Source organism: Lithobates pipiens, unplaced genomic scaffold (assembly GCF_037356315.1).
Source record: "Lithobates pipiens isolate NorthernLeopardFrog02 unplaced genomic scaffold, aLitPip1_a1.2 Scaffold_16, whole genome shotgun sequence".
In the NCBI taxonomy this organism is placed as follows: Eukaryota; Metazoa; Chordata; class Amphibia; order Anura; family Ranidae; genus Lithobates; species Lithobates pipiens.
In genome coordinates, this window is record NW_027507748.1 from 209052884 (window position 1) to 209067872 (window position 14989).

General features: G+C 40.6%; 1 protein-coding gene across 2 annotated transcripts in view; it reads right to left on the reverse strand.

Moving 5' to 3' along the window:
* NKAIN1 (sodium/potassium transporting ATPase interacting 1) overlaps positions 1-14989 on the reverse strand; it is a 75969-nt gene that overhangs the window by 19854 nt on the left and 41126 nt on the right. For both annotated transcript variants that reach the window (XR_013274442.1, XM_077480960.1), the window contains exons 3-4: positions 7795-7875; positions 1655-1852 (exon numbers count right to left, since the gene is read on the reverse strand). Coding sequence is in view for 1 of the 2 variants with exons in the window: in XM_077480960.1 (XP_077337086.1) it covers positions 1655-1852; positions 7795-7875 (279 nt within the window). In the remaining variant the exon portion in view is untranslated. The remainder of the gene's footprint in view (positions 1-1654; positions 1853-7794; positions 7876-14989) is intronic.

Consider the following 14989-nt stretch of genomic DNA (forward strand, 5'->3'; position numbering starts at 1 on the left):
TAGCACTAATGCACGTTTATGTGCTTTTAGACACGTTTAGCAGCGCCAAGCATTTTTTCTGCCAAAACAGCTGTCACTAAACTCTGCCAAAAATGTATGTGTGCATGAACGCATAGGCTAACCTGCAAGGGGAGTTTAGAGGCAGGAAAAAAGACACCTAAAGCCCCTAGAAGCAGCTGCAAAAGTGTCTACTGTGCATGAGGCATTAGCAACAAAGATGAATAAGAACATGTTTTTAGTAACCTGCCTACAGAAAAATAAAACATCTGGAGTCTAGAGTAAAGAAAATGTTTATTTGGTCCCTTGAAATAAACCCACCATGTGAGAAACATGGAGGCTGCCATTACTGTGACATGTGACACTGTCTGGCTGCCATGACCACTGGTCTTATCAGTATTTTAAGTAACTGACCCAGAAAAAGTATGCAGGTAATGGCTTCTAACTTTCCCTGTTAAATACTTGTTTCAGATCAGTGATTCAGAAATTATTAAACTCAGTAGATCTGCATAATAGCCAACTGTAAACTAGCAGGTCATCAGTGGCAGGTTTATCCTATTCTTTAGCCCAGTGGTCATCAACCCTGTCCTCAGGGCCCACTAACAGGCCAGGTTTTATGTATTACCTTGAGGATTTTCAGACTAGAATACTGCAATCACCAAATGAGCAAATTATATCACCTGTGATGTATTTCAGTTATCTTGCAAATCTGGCCTGTTAGTGGATTCTGTGGACAGGGTTGATGACCACTGCTTTACCCCATCTCATCTAAATACCTGTGTTTAGGTAGCAACTCAGGTTTTAAGTATTTACAGACAAAATGTATTTCTCTTAGTTATGGAAACAGTAGGGATTGGTTAGAATCTCAGCATTTTTTTTTTCAATTTCCTGTTGGAGAAATGTTCCTTTAGTTGCTGTTATTGTGACCACACCACTGTAGTAAAGGAAGATTTCCAATGGGGATACAGTACATACAGCAGTACAGAGCTAATGAAGTTTTATTCTCCCCAACCCTACTAAATAAAAATAAAAAGTGATTTGTAGTGGCACGCTGTCTCAGTTAAGAGATATTTCCCTCCCTTCCAATCTTACACCCATAAGTGTCTATTCTACTACCAGTATATATAGGTTATCCTGTTAATTAGGAATGGTAGCAATAAATGATAGATTCAATTCCACAGAAACTGAAATAAACTCCACCTTACCATTAGAAGGGCCCACTATGCATCATATAGTATACACTCTTTGGACACAATTATCCACAGCAAGAACACCACTATTCATATTTCCATATATTGGAAACCAACATACAGGCTGTGTAAATCTCAGGACTGGGTGGACAATAATGTGAATCCTTTGGCAGATTAAACAGTTCCCAAATAATAATTTTTTATTTAGCTTTGTATGAAGCTCAACTTTAGGATTGTCACCCTGCTAGGAAAATGTTGGGGCCTACAGATATTTTTGACATTTAGTTTGTCAGTGTAATTTCTGGGTCATTTCATTTATTCTACTTTCCAGGGCAAAATGTTTCTTTCAGTGTCTTCTCACATTATTATGTAACAGGATGTTTTAATACTATGTAAACCTGGATTGAAATGTACAATGTAACAATACTTGAGAGATACTTCTGTTGTTTATCATCGTAAATACTCACCGCTAGAAAAATCTGTAAAGCGCTGCTCAGGGCCTCAATATAAGGATAATCAAGAAGACATCCAGTTACTGTTACCATATGGTGATCAGCCAGTGACAGAGGAGCTGTACGAACTGGCGTCACCAGACAGCCTGGTCCATTTTCCATCCACCATGATCGATGCAAGGAGGTGTTAAAGTTCATTATTAGGTCCCTGTGCTGTGGGAATAGCATTTACAAGAATTACTCCAAGTTTCCACAGACAGCAAGAAAATACAATGTAGTCACAGACTAGGAACCGCACATTAATATTGTAAGAAAGGAAAACTGAGTTTTTTTCCCAACGTTTTAACTGCTAGTTAGAAAATATCTAGAAAATGTTATGCCGTGTACACACGGTCGGACTTTCAGGCAGAAAAAGTCAGGCAGAATAATTTCATTACATTTGAATTTCTAGGTCTGCACACCTACAGCCACTATTAGGGGACCCACTACAGTATACTAGCTGGACAGATAATTCATACAATGGAGGATGCAACAGAAAGAGTTGGAACCTATGAAAGTAGAATTGGGTGTGAACAGTAATGCCGCATACACACGACCGAACTTTCTGGCAGAAAAGGTCAGACGGAATAATTTCATCGGATATTTGGATCGTGTGTGGGCTTCATCTGACTTTTTTTTTTTTCGAAAATTCTGACGGACCTAGAAATAGAACATGTTTTAAATCTTTCCGACGGAATCGATTCCTATCGGGAAAACTGTTCATCTGTATGCTGTTCCGACAGACCAAAAACGACGCATGAGCAGCTATTGGCTACTGGCTATCGAACTTCCTTTTTCCGGTTGTAGGTGTTGTATGTCACCGCATTCTAGACAATCAGACTTTGGTGTGATCGTGTGTAGGCAAGATCGTTTCAGCGGAACTCTGTCAGAAAAACCGCCAGAGTTTATTCTGACAGAAAAAACGGTAGCGTGTCCTTTCTTTTAAATTTGTATAAACAAGATTTACTTAGCAAATAAGAATTTAGAGCTGAAGTTTAAAAAAAAAAAACATGTTTTCTCTACAGCTTTAGTCACATTACTTACCTGTAATGAGGTAGGCCCTATGATGTGCAGGCTGCTGGATTCTGTAGAAATCTTCAACACAGGGCTGCCCTGTCCTCTTCCTGCTGCAAAACTTCCAGCGCTATGGGGGTTAATAGCTTAGGACAGGGATATGCAATTAGCTCTCCAGCTTTTGCAAAACTCCAAGCCCCATCATGCCTCTGCCTCTGGGTGTCATGCTTGTGGCTGTCAGAGTCTTGCTATGTCTCATGGGACTTGTAGTTTTGCAACAGCTGGAGGTCCACTAATTGCATATCCCTGGCTTAGGGTCTCCAGGTTCAGCTGCACTAAAGATGATCCGACGAGTACGCATTGCTCCTTCCTCCATTGAGAAAAGCTCAATAATTAAACTGCATGGAACATGATCTGCTAATGAGGGAGGGTCTGATCAGGATGTCCAGCAACCTGCACATCACAGGACATAGCTCGTTACAGGTAAGTCATGTAAATGTTTTTTTAAACTTCAGCTTTAAGTGGACCTAAACTCACGGTTAAATCTACAATAGTGAAGCATTTATGAAGCAGCTCTAATCCTGTGTCCATGACACTTGCTTGTTTTTCTGCAGCAGGCATAAGCTGTATTTGTGCATTTTGTAAACAAGTGTAACGAGAGGCAAATTTATTTTTCATGCAACATTGTAGACAATAGCCACTAAGACTACTTTCACAATGCAGCCGCACTAGCCCTAGAGCACTGCTCGTTTTAGCACTGTTCAATCAGCACTTTTCAGCCTCTAGCAGGCGCTTTTAACCCCAAAGAAGGGGTTAAAAAACGCTGCTGCGCTTCCGAAACACTTTTCAGGCGCTTTGGAAGTGCTGCCCATTCATTTCAATGGGCAGGGTGTTTTGGGAGTGCTGTATACAACCCAAATTGTCCCAAAGATGCTGCTTGCAGGACTTTTCTTAACGTCCTGCAAGCGCACCGCCCGGGTGTGAAAAGACACACTGAAATGAATGGGAAGCGGTTTTCAGGCGCTATTTAGAGGCTATTTCTAGCGCTAAAATGCCTGAAAACCACCTCAGTGTGAAAGGGGTCTAAAGGATCTGAACTGAAGGCCAGTTATATTTTTTTAGCTATGCATCTATGCCTGTAAACAAAAATCTTTCAGGACAAAATACAGAAGCTGCCATTTCAGACTTTTTTTAAATGATGCATGCTTCTGGTCTATCATGCTTATCCCTAGTTAATTACATAGTGGGTCATGGACCCATAACAAGCATTTTTATATCAGGTGTCCCAAAACGTGATATGAAAATGATATACAATCCAGGCAAGTGACCTCCCAAGGAGTAACATCAGGATGAGGGGACGGCCCTGGAGTCTGCAGTCTTTAAAAGAAAGCCAGCAATGGCAATCTTTAACATTACTGTTTTGAAAGGTTACCCTTAATGTGAATAGTATTTTATATACAGTATATGTTTATGCTTAAAGTTGATTTTTTCTGTTTAATGTGTTAACATACCACATGTATGTGGGGAAAGCTATGTGTGCTCTTTTCTTATGTATTCTTTGCTTCCTGTCTGTGCCTTGCTACATTTTATTACCGGTATTTCACACAAGTTTGTTTTTGGACAATAAACTCTCTGCAATCTCTAATTACATTAAAGACCTGCAATACACCTATTAGCCAAATACCATGTGATCTTTTTGCAAAGTGATATTTTAATGAAAATACGTGAGTAACTTTGTCATTTTAGTGTGTTAAGGTGCACTGCCACTTCAAATTGAATGGGCTGCCTAACACAGCATGGCTTAACGCACAATAATGCATTGAATTACCTCATGTGTGTTAATGGAAGACATAGTTTAAATAGGCCCTTTGTGTTTCAACAGCAAGTTACACCTGCCATAGTTTATGGCTTTTTTCCAGTTATGCCACGTACACACGATTGGTTTTTGCGTCAGAATAAACTCTGATGGTCTTTCCGACGGAGTTCCGACAGCGTTCCGCTGAAACGGACTTGCCTACACATGATCACACCAAAGTCCGTTCATTTAGAATGCAATGACATACGACGGACTAGAAAAAGGAAGTTCAATAGCCAGTAGCCAATAGCTGCCCTTGCGCCGTATTTGGTCCATCGGAATAGCATACAGACAAAGTTTTTTTCCGATTAAGAATTGATTCCATTGTAAAAATTTAAAACTATGTTCTATTTCTAGATCCGTCAGAATAAAAAAAAAAACTCAGATGAAGCCCACACCCGATCGGAATATCCGATGAAATGATTCCGTTGGACCTTTTCTGCTGGAAAGTCCGGTCGTGTGTATGCAGCATTACTGTTCACACCCAATTTCACTTTCATAGGTTCCAACTCTTTCTGTTGCATCCTCCATTGTATGAATTATCTGTCCGGCTAGTATACTGTAGTGGGTCCCCTAATAGTGGATGTAGGTGTGCAGACCTAGAAATTCAAATGTAGTGCTCTTGCCAGTGGAGGCTGGATATGAGAAACCAAAGGTCTTTTTTTTTAAGCTCCCAGCAATTATAAGAAACTGAATTGGGGGCATAAGACTTTAAAGTAGAACCAAAGTAGAAAAAATAGATTGCTAGATGGTAGGCAGATTTGTGTGTGTGTGTGTGTGTGTGTGTGTGTGTGTGTGTATAAACTGTCTGCATAGAGCTATGTAAACTACTGGCATCTGTAAGGCTGGGTTCACACTGCAGCATGCTCCGGCTGACAGCAGGAATCCGGTGTGTCTCCATTCACCTTTTCAGGTCGGATTTTTTTTTTTTTTTTATGAATTCGGACCTGAAAGGGACCAATAGACACACAGGACTCCTCTGGAGATGTGTGAACCGGCTCCATAGAGAGCCGGTCAAAATCTCCTGCTATGCAAATTGGATGTGGGGAAACCACAACAGTGTGAACCCAGCCTAAGAGTTGGGACAATTCAACTTTAGCATTACTGCACAGCTGGTCTGCAGAAGATGGCAGTAGAGGGGTGAAACCAAGAATGGACCTTTCAGTATTGGAGGAGAGCAAACCTAGAGGCAAGTCTGTCACGATGTGCAAGTATGCTGTGCATATTTCCACACTATGGCAAGAACACTTTACACCATAGGTAGGTTAGGTTCTGCTTTCATTATTTTATGCATCAGAAAGAGGAGAGGTGCAAATGTTATATTTAAAGGGTATAAAAAAAAGGCAGAAACCTAAGATATGTTTGCCTCTCATGTTGCCTAGTCACAAAGTAGCCTCTAAGTACTTACCTGTCATGCAGAGCATTCCTTCTCAGGGTCTAACAGGGACATTGATTCCCTACTTCCTCTACCTGTCATCCAAAGCACTCTCTCTTGGGTTGAACAGGGTCACTGATTCCCTAATACTTCTACCTATTAACCACGGCACTCAACCTTGGTCTAACGGGGACAGTGTTTCACTACTACATCTCCCTGTCATACAGAGCACATAACCTTGGGGTCGAACAGGGGCAGTGATTTCCTACTACTTCTTCTTGTCATCCAGAGCACTCATCCTAGAAGTGTGATGGGGCATTGATTTCCTACTACTACATCTTCATGTCATCCAGAGCACTCGCCGTAGGGGTGTGACGGGGCAGTGATTTCCTACTACTTCTTGCTGTCATTCAGAGCACTCACGCTAGGGGCGCGGCAGGGGCGGTGATTCTCTTCTCTACTGCTTCTCTCCCTGTCATACAGAGCACATACACTTGGGGTCTGACAGGGGCAGTGATTTCCTACTACTTCTTCCTGTCATCCAGAGCACTCACCCTAGGGGGGTAACAGGGGCAGTAATTTCCTACTACTTCTTGTCATCCAGAGCACTCACCCTAGAAGTGTGACAGGAGCAGTGATTTCCTACTACTACATCTTCATGTCATCCAGAGCACTCGCCCTAGGGGTGTGATTGGGCAATGATTTCCTACTACTTCTTCCTGTCATTCAGAGCACTCGCGCTAGGGGTGTGACAGGGGCAGTGATTCCCTACTGCATCTCCCTGTCATCCAGAGCACATACCCTTGGGCTCTGACAGGAGCAGTGATTTCCTACTACTTTTACCTGTAATCCAGAGCACTCACCCTTGAGAGTCTAACAGGGGCAGTAATTCCCTACTACTTTTACCTGTCTCCAGAGTACTCTCCCTTGGGGTCTGACAGGTGCAGCAATTCCCTACTACTTCTACCTGTCATCCAGAGCACTCACCCTTGGGGTCTAACAAAAGCAGTGATTCTCTACTATTCCTCTATAAAGCAAAGACCAAGAACTGCAGCTGACAGAGTAGTAATACACTTTTTTGTGATTATAAGTCTTTTTAAAAGGCCACTTGGCAAGTGTATGGTGTATAAAGGTGAAGGTGTGATATATTGTAGGCGCTAAGTTTTTCTTTGGTGAAGAATGGTGTAGTTAAGGCTTATTTGTATTTGTGCTACTTGTTATATGTCACAGAGGAGAGGAATCATCAAAGGAATATCATGTTACACTATGACGCATCAGAGCACTGGAGAGCTTCACAAAGACCCCTTTCACACTGGGTCGCTTTGCAGGTGCTACAGTGCTATAGTGTCTGAAAAGTGCCCTGAAACAGCCACTGCTTTGTCTCCAATGTGAAAGCCCCGAGGGCTTTCACACTGGACCACTGCACTAGCAGGATGGTAAAGAAAGTCCTGCTAGCAGTATCTTTGGAGCGGTGAAGGAGCGGTGTATATACACCACCCCTCTTGCCAATTGAAATCAATGGGGCAGCACGGCTATATGGCCGGCAAAGCGCCTCTGCAGAGGTGCTTTGCAGAGGTTTTTAATCTTTTTTTGGCTGCAAATCCAACGGTAAAGCGCCGCTAAAATTAGCGGCGCTTTACCGCTGACGCACCTCCCACCCCAGTGTGAAAGGGGCTTAAAAACAGAAAGACATCTAGCTAGCCAAAATGAGATTACAGCTACAAGCTTCTGAAACAGCTTACCATCCTTCAACATCTCACGCTACATTTTCATACTGTTACATATACATAGGTAATGAGGTGTGGGGGAGCATTGTTATGCCACCCAATTAAAGGAATAATTGCATTCAGTACACTAAAGATTATATTATACCTGTGATAAATGTCCCACTTCCAGGTAGAAGCAGATTATAAATGCATTCCAAGCCACCCATAATGCTAACCAAACTGAATACTGTATGGGAAAAATAAAAGATAAAATAGAGAATCAGAGACATAGCATTTACACCCAAAATTAAATAATCAAATGCAGAACTAAAATACAACAGGAGCATAGAAAACAACAGAAACACTTTTGTTTAGTGATACAGGGAAGGGTTAGACCCTTTGTCAGGCTTTCCTTCCTGCAGATCCTACTTGCTTCCTGTGTGGTCATCTGGGTTGGAAATGCGGGTAAATCTCCCCAGGCACAGACAACAGCGAGGATCCAATATTGTTTGTAGAACTTCTCTACTTTATCCAAAACCTTAAAAAAGTGGTTTGGATGGAATTAAGCTTGAAGGTCTATTGAATTATGCCTATGTCATAATTTTGTAGAGAACCAAGCTGTATATTTTAAACAAAGTGAATCCATACTATTTAAATGTTACCAGTTGCTGACGATTATAAATATCAAGTAAGAAAAGGGCTCTATTTGCTGCTGATCTTTGTTAAAAGGAATTATCAGAGTCATAGACATCTAGACACACTGCAAGTCTGCTTTATAAGGCCTCATGCACACAGGGCGTTTTTACAGCTGCTGTTAGACGTTTTGTTTTGTTTTTTACAGCTGAAAAATGCCTCTCCATGTTATTCTATGGCCTCATGCACACACGGCTTTTAGGAGCTGTAAGTGGCATAGGCATTTTCAAGCTGTAAAAAAAATAATAATAATCCAGGGCCAGTGCGTTCTGAAGCAGCAGTGTTAAGCTGTAAAAACGCCTGACGCGGCTAAACGCGCGTTAACGCTGTAATCAGCATTAAGCCACGTCAAGCGTTTTTAAGCTGTAGTAACTGGATTTGACAGTAGAAAATAGAGGAGTGCAGAAAAAGGCTGCTAAAGGTATATTAACGCCAATAAAAAAACACTTCTAAAAGCACTCTTTAACAGCTAATTTTTCCTGGCGTCAGAACCGGCTTTGCAGTTCGTTTTTTTCAAACGTCCTGTGTGCATGAGGACTAAGTACTAGCATGGTGTGTATGGATCTAGTGATAATAAATGATTGCCAGTTTTTAAATGGTTTCCATAAATTTCTCTTTTTTTAACCACTTGAGGACCTTTAAGTGTAAGAGTTGTTCTAAAAAAAATTGAACAAAAATTCTTTCTTTGTTTCCTCTCCTTCTGCTGTCGTTCCCCCAGCATGGCTATTCTGAATTATACGTTTATTAAAAATGATAGCCAGGACTAGCAGATTCAGCTTTAAAACTGCAGCCACTCCTATGATACTTGCAGAAAGTCATTGAGTGATACAATGTACCTATGTATTGTTACTTTGTATTTACTACCTTTGACCTGTAAAAAAATGTAGTTTTTAAATAATAAGTATTCCTATTTAACTGCTTATTAACCTTAATTATCCTCAGTTAACATTTTCTTTCCGCTCTCTCCTTAGCTTGTTTTCCACCCATTGTTTTTTTTTTTTTTCTATTTTTACCAATAAATGATAATCTTTTTAAAATATTTTTTCATCATTTTGTTTGTTATTTTTACAGTGTTATAATAATAATAATAATAATAAAAAAGAGCACAGTAAAAAAAAAAAGGCTTTTATCAATTTCAATTTAATATCACCAATTTAACAGGCTCATGGAGAGATTGTTCAAGTCCTTAAGAGCTATAAAGGTAATAGATCTGAAGTGGATAAAGTAGTTTATAACCACTCTATTTTTAATTAGAAATTATACATTTTCTTGTTTGGTTGTTAACATTGGGGGAGGATTATGTTTCAAATACAATACAAATTCGATTGCGGCTGCCAACATGCAGGTTTTTTACATGAAAGATGCATGCACTGAGAAAATATGTAGACTGCTATTACAAACCTCTCCCTTCTAAAATGATAGTTGCTTGCTTTCCATACTTGCCCAAAGTCTTCAGTACTTGCTGAGTCATTGCCTTAGAACAGTGGTTCTCAACCTGGTGGTTGAATGACAATTTGCCAGGGGTCACCAAATCCCGAGCTGTTCCTGAAGCCCGCACCGCTCTCCCAGCCTTTTCGCAGCCGCCCAGCAGGGCTGTCCCTGGAGCCTGAAGCCGCCCACTCAGCCTCTTCGCAGCCGCCTATTCAGTTCACGGCATGGCTGGGGGCAGAGACTAGAGGTCAGCTGACTGGTGAGGAATGTGAAGTGAGAGGGCCTGGTGGAGACCCTATCTCCTGATTTCGGCATAGATGTCACTGCTGTGAGACACCACAAAGTCAGAGACGCAGTGAAGCCGGAGACACAGTGAGTAACACTGCCTGTGATTATAGTTGTAATTATAAGTCGCCACTACAGTTCTCAGATCAGCAGATGACCCAAGTTGGCTGATCAGAACTAACCCAAGCACTGCCACTCATCCCAACTCCCCGCCAGCACTGCCACTCATCCCGACACCCCGCCAGCACTGCCACTCATCCTAACTTCCCACCAGCACTGCCACTCATCCCAACTCCCTGCCAGCACTGCCACTCATCCCGACACCCCGCCAGCACTGCCACTCATCCCAACTCCCCGCCAGCACTGCCACTCACCCCAACTCCCCGCCAGCACTGCCACTTATCCCAACTCCCCGCCAGCACTGCTACTCATCCCAATTTCCCACCAGCAATCCCATTCCCCCCCCCCACCCTCCCACTAAGCAGTAAGAGAAGGGATTAAAATAGAGAATACATGGAAAGTATAGGAAAAGAGGGGGAGGAACATAGAAAAAGGGAGAGGAAGAACAAGGAAGACGGCAAGAGAGAGGGATGGGGGGGAAAAAACCCAACTAAATTAGGATAGCGAGATAAAAGGGAAAGAAAGGATAACAAAGAGAAGGAGTGGTACATCCTAAAATATAATATAAGGGGTTTTAATACTGTATGAGTGTAAGGGACTCACGTAGCGCTAAATGTCTGTGGGTTAGGGGCACAAATTACTTGTCTTGCCTTGGGTGTTGACAACCCACGCTACGAAAATAATTTTACTGATAGGGGTCCCCATAACTTGGGAAATTTTATCAAGGGGTCATGGCACTAGAGAGGTTGAGAACCACTGTCTTAGAACAAGTATACAGTTTAGGACTTTTGCCTTAACTCTGACTTCACTCTTTGTGAGCTTGCTTATGGTTGGTGACTCAGAAAGTACAGTAACCAGGTCACAACTTTTTTCTCAATACAGGTTTCCTTTCATTTATTGATCAATCTTTTTTCTGAAGTACAGTGTGCTAATAAGGGCTCAAGCCAGGGGTAAAATAAATTTGAAGGATAATTTTATTTTTAAAATACATTGTTTTTAATGCACTCAGGTATAACAAGCAACTTTGAAAAATGTAGCCTTTAAACGTAAACCATTCCCTATGGTTGGGAAAGGTTTACTGGCATTAAAGCCTGGGATGATTGTAAACATTGGATTGTTTGCATGCAGCCTTTCTGCATTTGCATATTTCAAAGCAGAGACATTCTTGCCCCATAACCAGGTGCACCAATAAAACACTGTGAAGTCTACAGTGGTTAGAGTGAACTGGAGTGTTGTTTATCAGTTCACAGGAGTGAATCAAGTTCAATTGTAAACCAAACTAATATTTCCCATTAAAATTTGAATTAGAACAAAATGCATAACTCCCAACATTTTGAGATAGGAATGAGGGACACCTACTAACAAACATATGAAACATAGGACACGCCCCCTGTCGCACACTCTTAAAGGAGAATTAACCAAGAAAAAAGGTTAATTAAATCCACAAGGACTTTTTTTTACCACTACTATTCCTTTATATTGGCTTTTAAAATGTACAAATGCAGCAATTTAGAATTTGGATGAAAGGTTTAGCACTGGGAAACACTTTTTTGAAAGATAAAAAGTGCATTTTATATACAACTATTTGGATCAGACCAAAATGAGGGACAAATGAGGGGGAAAGAGGGACAGAGGAACATTATTCTAAATTAGGGACAGTCCCTCGAAATCAGGGACAGTTGGGAGCTATGCGAAAGTGTCCGATTTGCTGCAAGTTCGGATTCATAAGAACCAATTCTCTCATCTCTCTTGGAGATGTGTTAAAGCATAATCATTGTGGCAGGTGATGCCTTCTTCAAGCAGTTTCTGATATCCATTGATTATATAGGTACAGCAATTCACCATTTATAGGTCCTTGCACTGAATAGATTATGTCAAAGACGAATGAAATAGGTATGGTACATGGAGCAGATAGTGTTTTTCCCATGTATCTGTGCAGTTGCCATAGCTCCCAACGGTCCCTGGTTTCGAGGGACTGTCTCTGATTTGGAGCAATGTCCACCTGTCCCTCTTTTCCCCTCATTTGTCCCTCATTTTGATCTGGTCCATATAGTTGTATATAAACTGCACTTTTTATCTTTTAAGAAGTGTTATCCAGTGTTAAATCTTTCATCCAATTTCTAAATCGCTGCACTTGTAAATTTTTAAAGCCAATATAAAGGAATAGTAGTGGTAAAAAAAAAAAGCTCTTGTGGATTTATTTAACTTTTTTGGGTTAATTAAGGGGGTGTGGCAGGGGGGCGTATCTTATGCCTACATACGTTTGCTAATAGGTGTCGCTCGTTCCCATCTCAAAATGTTGGGAGGTATGTATTACTGTACAGACTGCAGGCAAGCTGAGAATAAACAATGCAATAGCTACATTATTATGTGAAGGCAGCTCTCAAAGCACAGATAAAAGAGAAAGAAATTATAGTATACTGTCAGAGCTGTTTGGTTTCTTTAAATATATATGGTATCCCTTACTTCTGATTTTGTATATATTTTTATATTTTTCACATTGACTTCACAAGTTAGTACCCTCATAATCGCTTGCAGGCCATTATATAAATGTAGATCTATCCATTTTTGGGTCTTGTTCGGGAATGATTTAAGGTCATAGATATTTTACATGCCAAGTCCTGATAACTATTCTAAAACAGGATCTTATAAAATAATTCACATACAAGTTAATACATGTAATTATACAATCATTAAATCCATTTTGTTGACTTGTGATAAATGATGCAAAATTGCCCACTTCTTCCCTCTCCCATCACTGAGAAAAGGATCAAAGGGCAACACATGTACCACTGTTGGGATCTGGAGTTCCAATGGCCCCTGGGAAGAAAGGATCCCTCCCCCTCTCAAAAAGATATCTGCTCATTTATGAATAGCCCGAGGCTAAAATAACAAGTCTGGCCATTAGAATGCCTAGTAAAATTATCTAATTTTGTATCCTTGAAATGACAGGGAGTTGAGAGGAATATTTTATCAAGATAGTCATGTGCTACGTTTTATCAAAACAGTGTATTGTTCCTGGCTGCTTCATACAGCATATATTTACAAGGAGATTAGATCCGTCAAACGACAACAGCTTTCAATAGCTAGGGTATAAAAATGAGAAGCAGCGTTTGGAACGGACAATTGTTGAAGAGTGACAGATAAATTGAAATATGTGAATTTAATTTGTTCTGTTGGCAAAGGGTTTTACAGACCGATATAAAAGTCCAAAGGAGTGGATTGCATTGAAGGTCAGATAATGCATTTGGATTGTTTATATGCTGGAAATAACATAAGGTTTGGAAAAAAGGCTTACAGATGAAAATAAATGGACATCTAAACAATCATTCATTTGGAAGTCTTAAACTCCCCAAAGATTTCAGTTTTTGTAATATTTATCGGTAAAGTTGATCCAGGGAATATGCAGTTGCCTGTTGGGGGATCAAGAGGGAATTTTGTTTCCCCCACTGGAGCAAATAGGATCATTTGCTCCAGTGGGGGAGGAAGGCTTTTGCCGAAACATGTTAGCGTTTTGATGTTGCGCTGCTGTTTGTGCTCAATAAAGATTTAAGTGCAATTTGGATGTATGGGACACAATGGCCTGAGCACCGTTATTCAGCTTATCATCCTATAAATATGCGGTAGAGCTTGAGGATTTTTTTTCTATATTTCAAATAGGATCATGCTTTATTTTTACCTTCCTCTGGATAAAAACTGTGGGTATAGGATTGTATATATGGAGGTTTTCTATTTGAGTTTTTTTTTTTATGTCGGTTGAACTGGATGGGCTTGTGTTTTTTTTAACCAGGTTAACTATGTAACTATATGTAATGTAATAATGCCTATTTAGAGTAGTTTCACATCTATGAGAGATATTTTACATGCAAGGGGATTTACACAGCTCTGCCCAGGCTGATGACCTGTGGTTCCTCTACTGCAGTTGGGTAGCTAGGTCACCCCTTTCCCTGATTTGTGAGTGTGCTTGTGATGGGTTACCACAAGGCACACTTACAAATTGGGGATAGGGGCAACCTAACTGCAGTAGAGGGATCACAGGTCACCAGCCTGGGCACAGCTGTGTAAATCCCCACGCATGTAAAATATCTCCCATAGGTGTATTTCAACTTTGTATTTTGCTGTTTACCTGGAGATCAGCCTTAAGTAACATAAAAGTGAAAATCTGTTTTTTTTTATACAGAAGTAAGAACAAACTAAACAGAATAACAGCAAATGTTTTCATATGCCAAGAGGTTGGAAAACTGAAAATAGGCTGTTTACTTTGCAAGGGTTTTTGCCCCTTAGCTTGGTGATTGTAGTGAAAACTCACTTTGAAAAGAGTACCCAATCACGTCCAAGGAAAATAAAACATAACCATTTTTTTGCTTGTACATAATTGGATGATGGAAGTCAACAGAGCTTCACCTTATTCACTGAGGTAATGAAAAACTAGGGAAAAATCCCCTTGCAAAGTGAAGAGCCTATTTTCTGTTCTCCAAACACTTTGCATAAGAAAACATTTGCTATTAAATTGGTTGTTACTTCCGTAAAAAAATAATGATTTCAACCGGTATATTAAAGCACACAGTTTTGGTGCGCTAGTGCGGGGTTCAAGTGGTGAAAGCAGACAATAAGGAGGTGATACAGGAATTATACCTCCCGTCACTTTTGGCGGTCGTAACGCCCACTGAGCACAATCCATTCAAGTGAACGTGTGTTGCTCTTCAGACACCAAAGCAAGTGTGAATGCAAACTTAGAGAGATTTTTTCCATACATTGTCCCAGGGACAACCATTTGACCAGACAGGAAGTGAGGGGAAATCTCAAACAGCAACAAACACACTTTTAAGAAG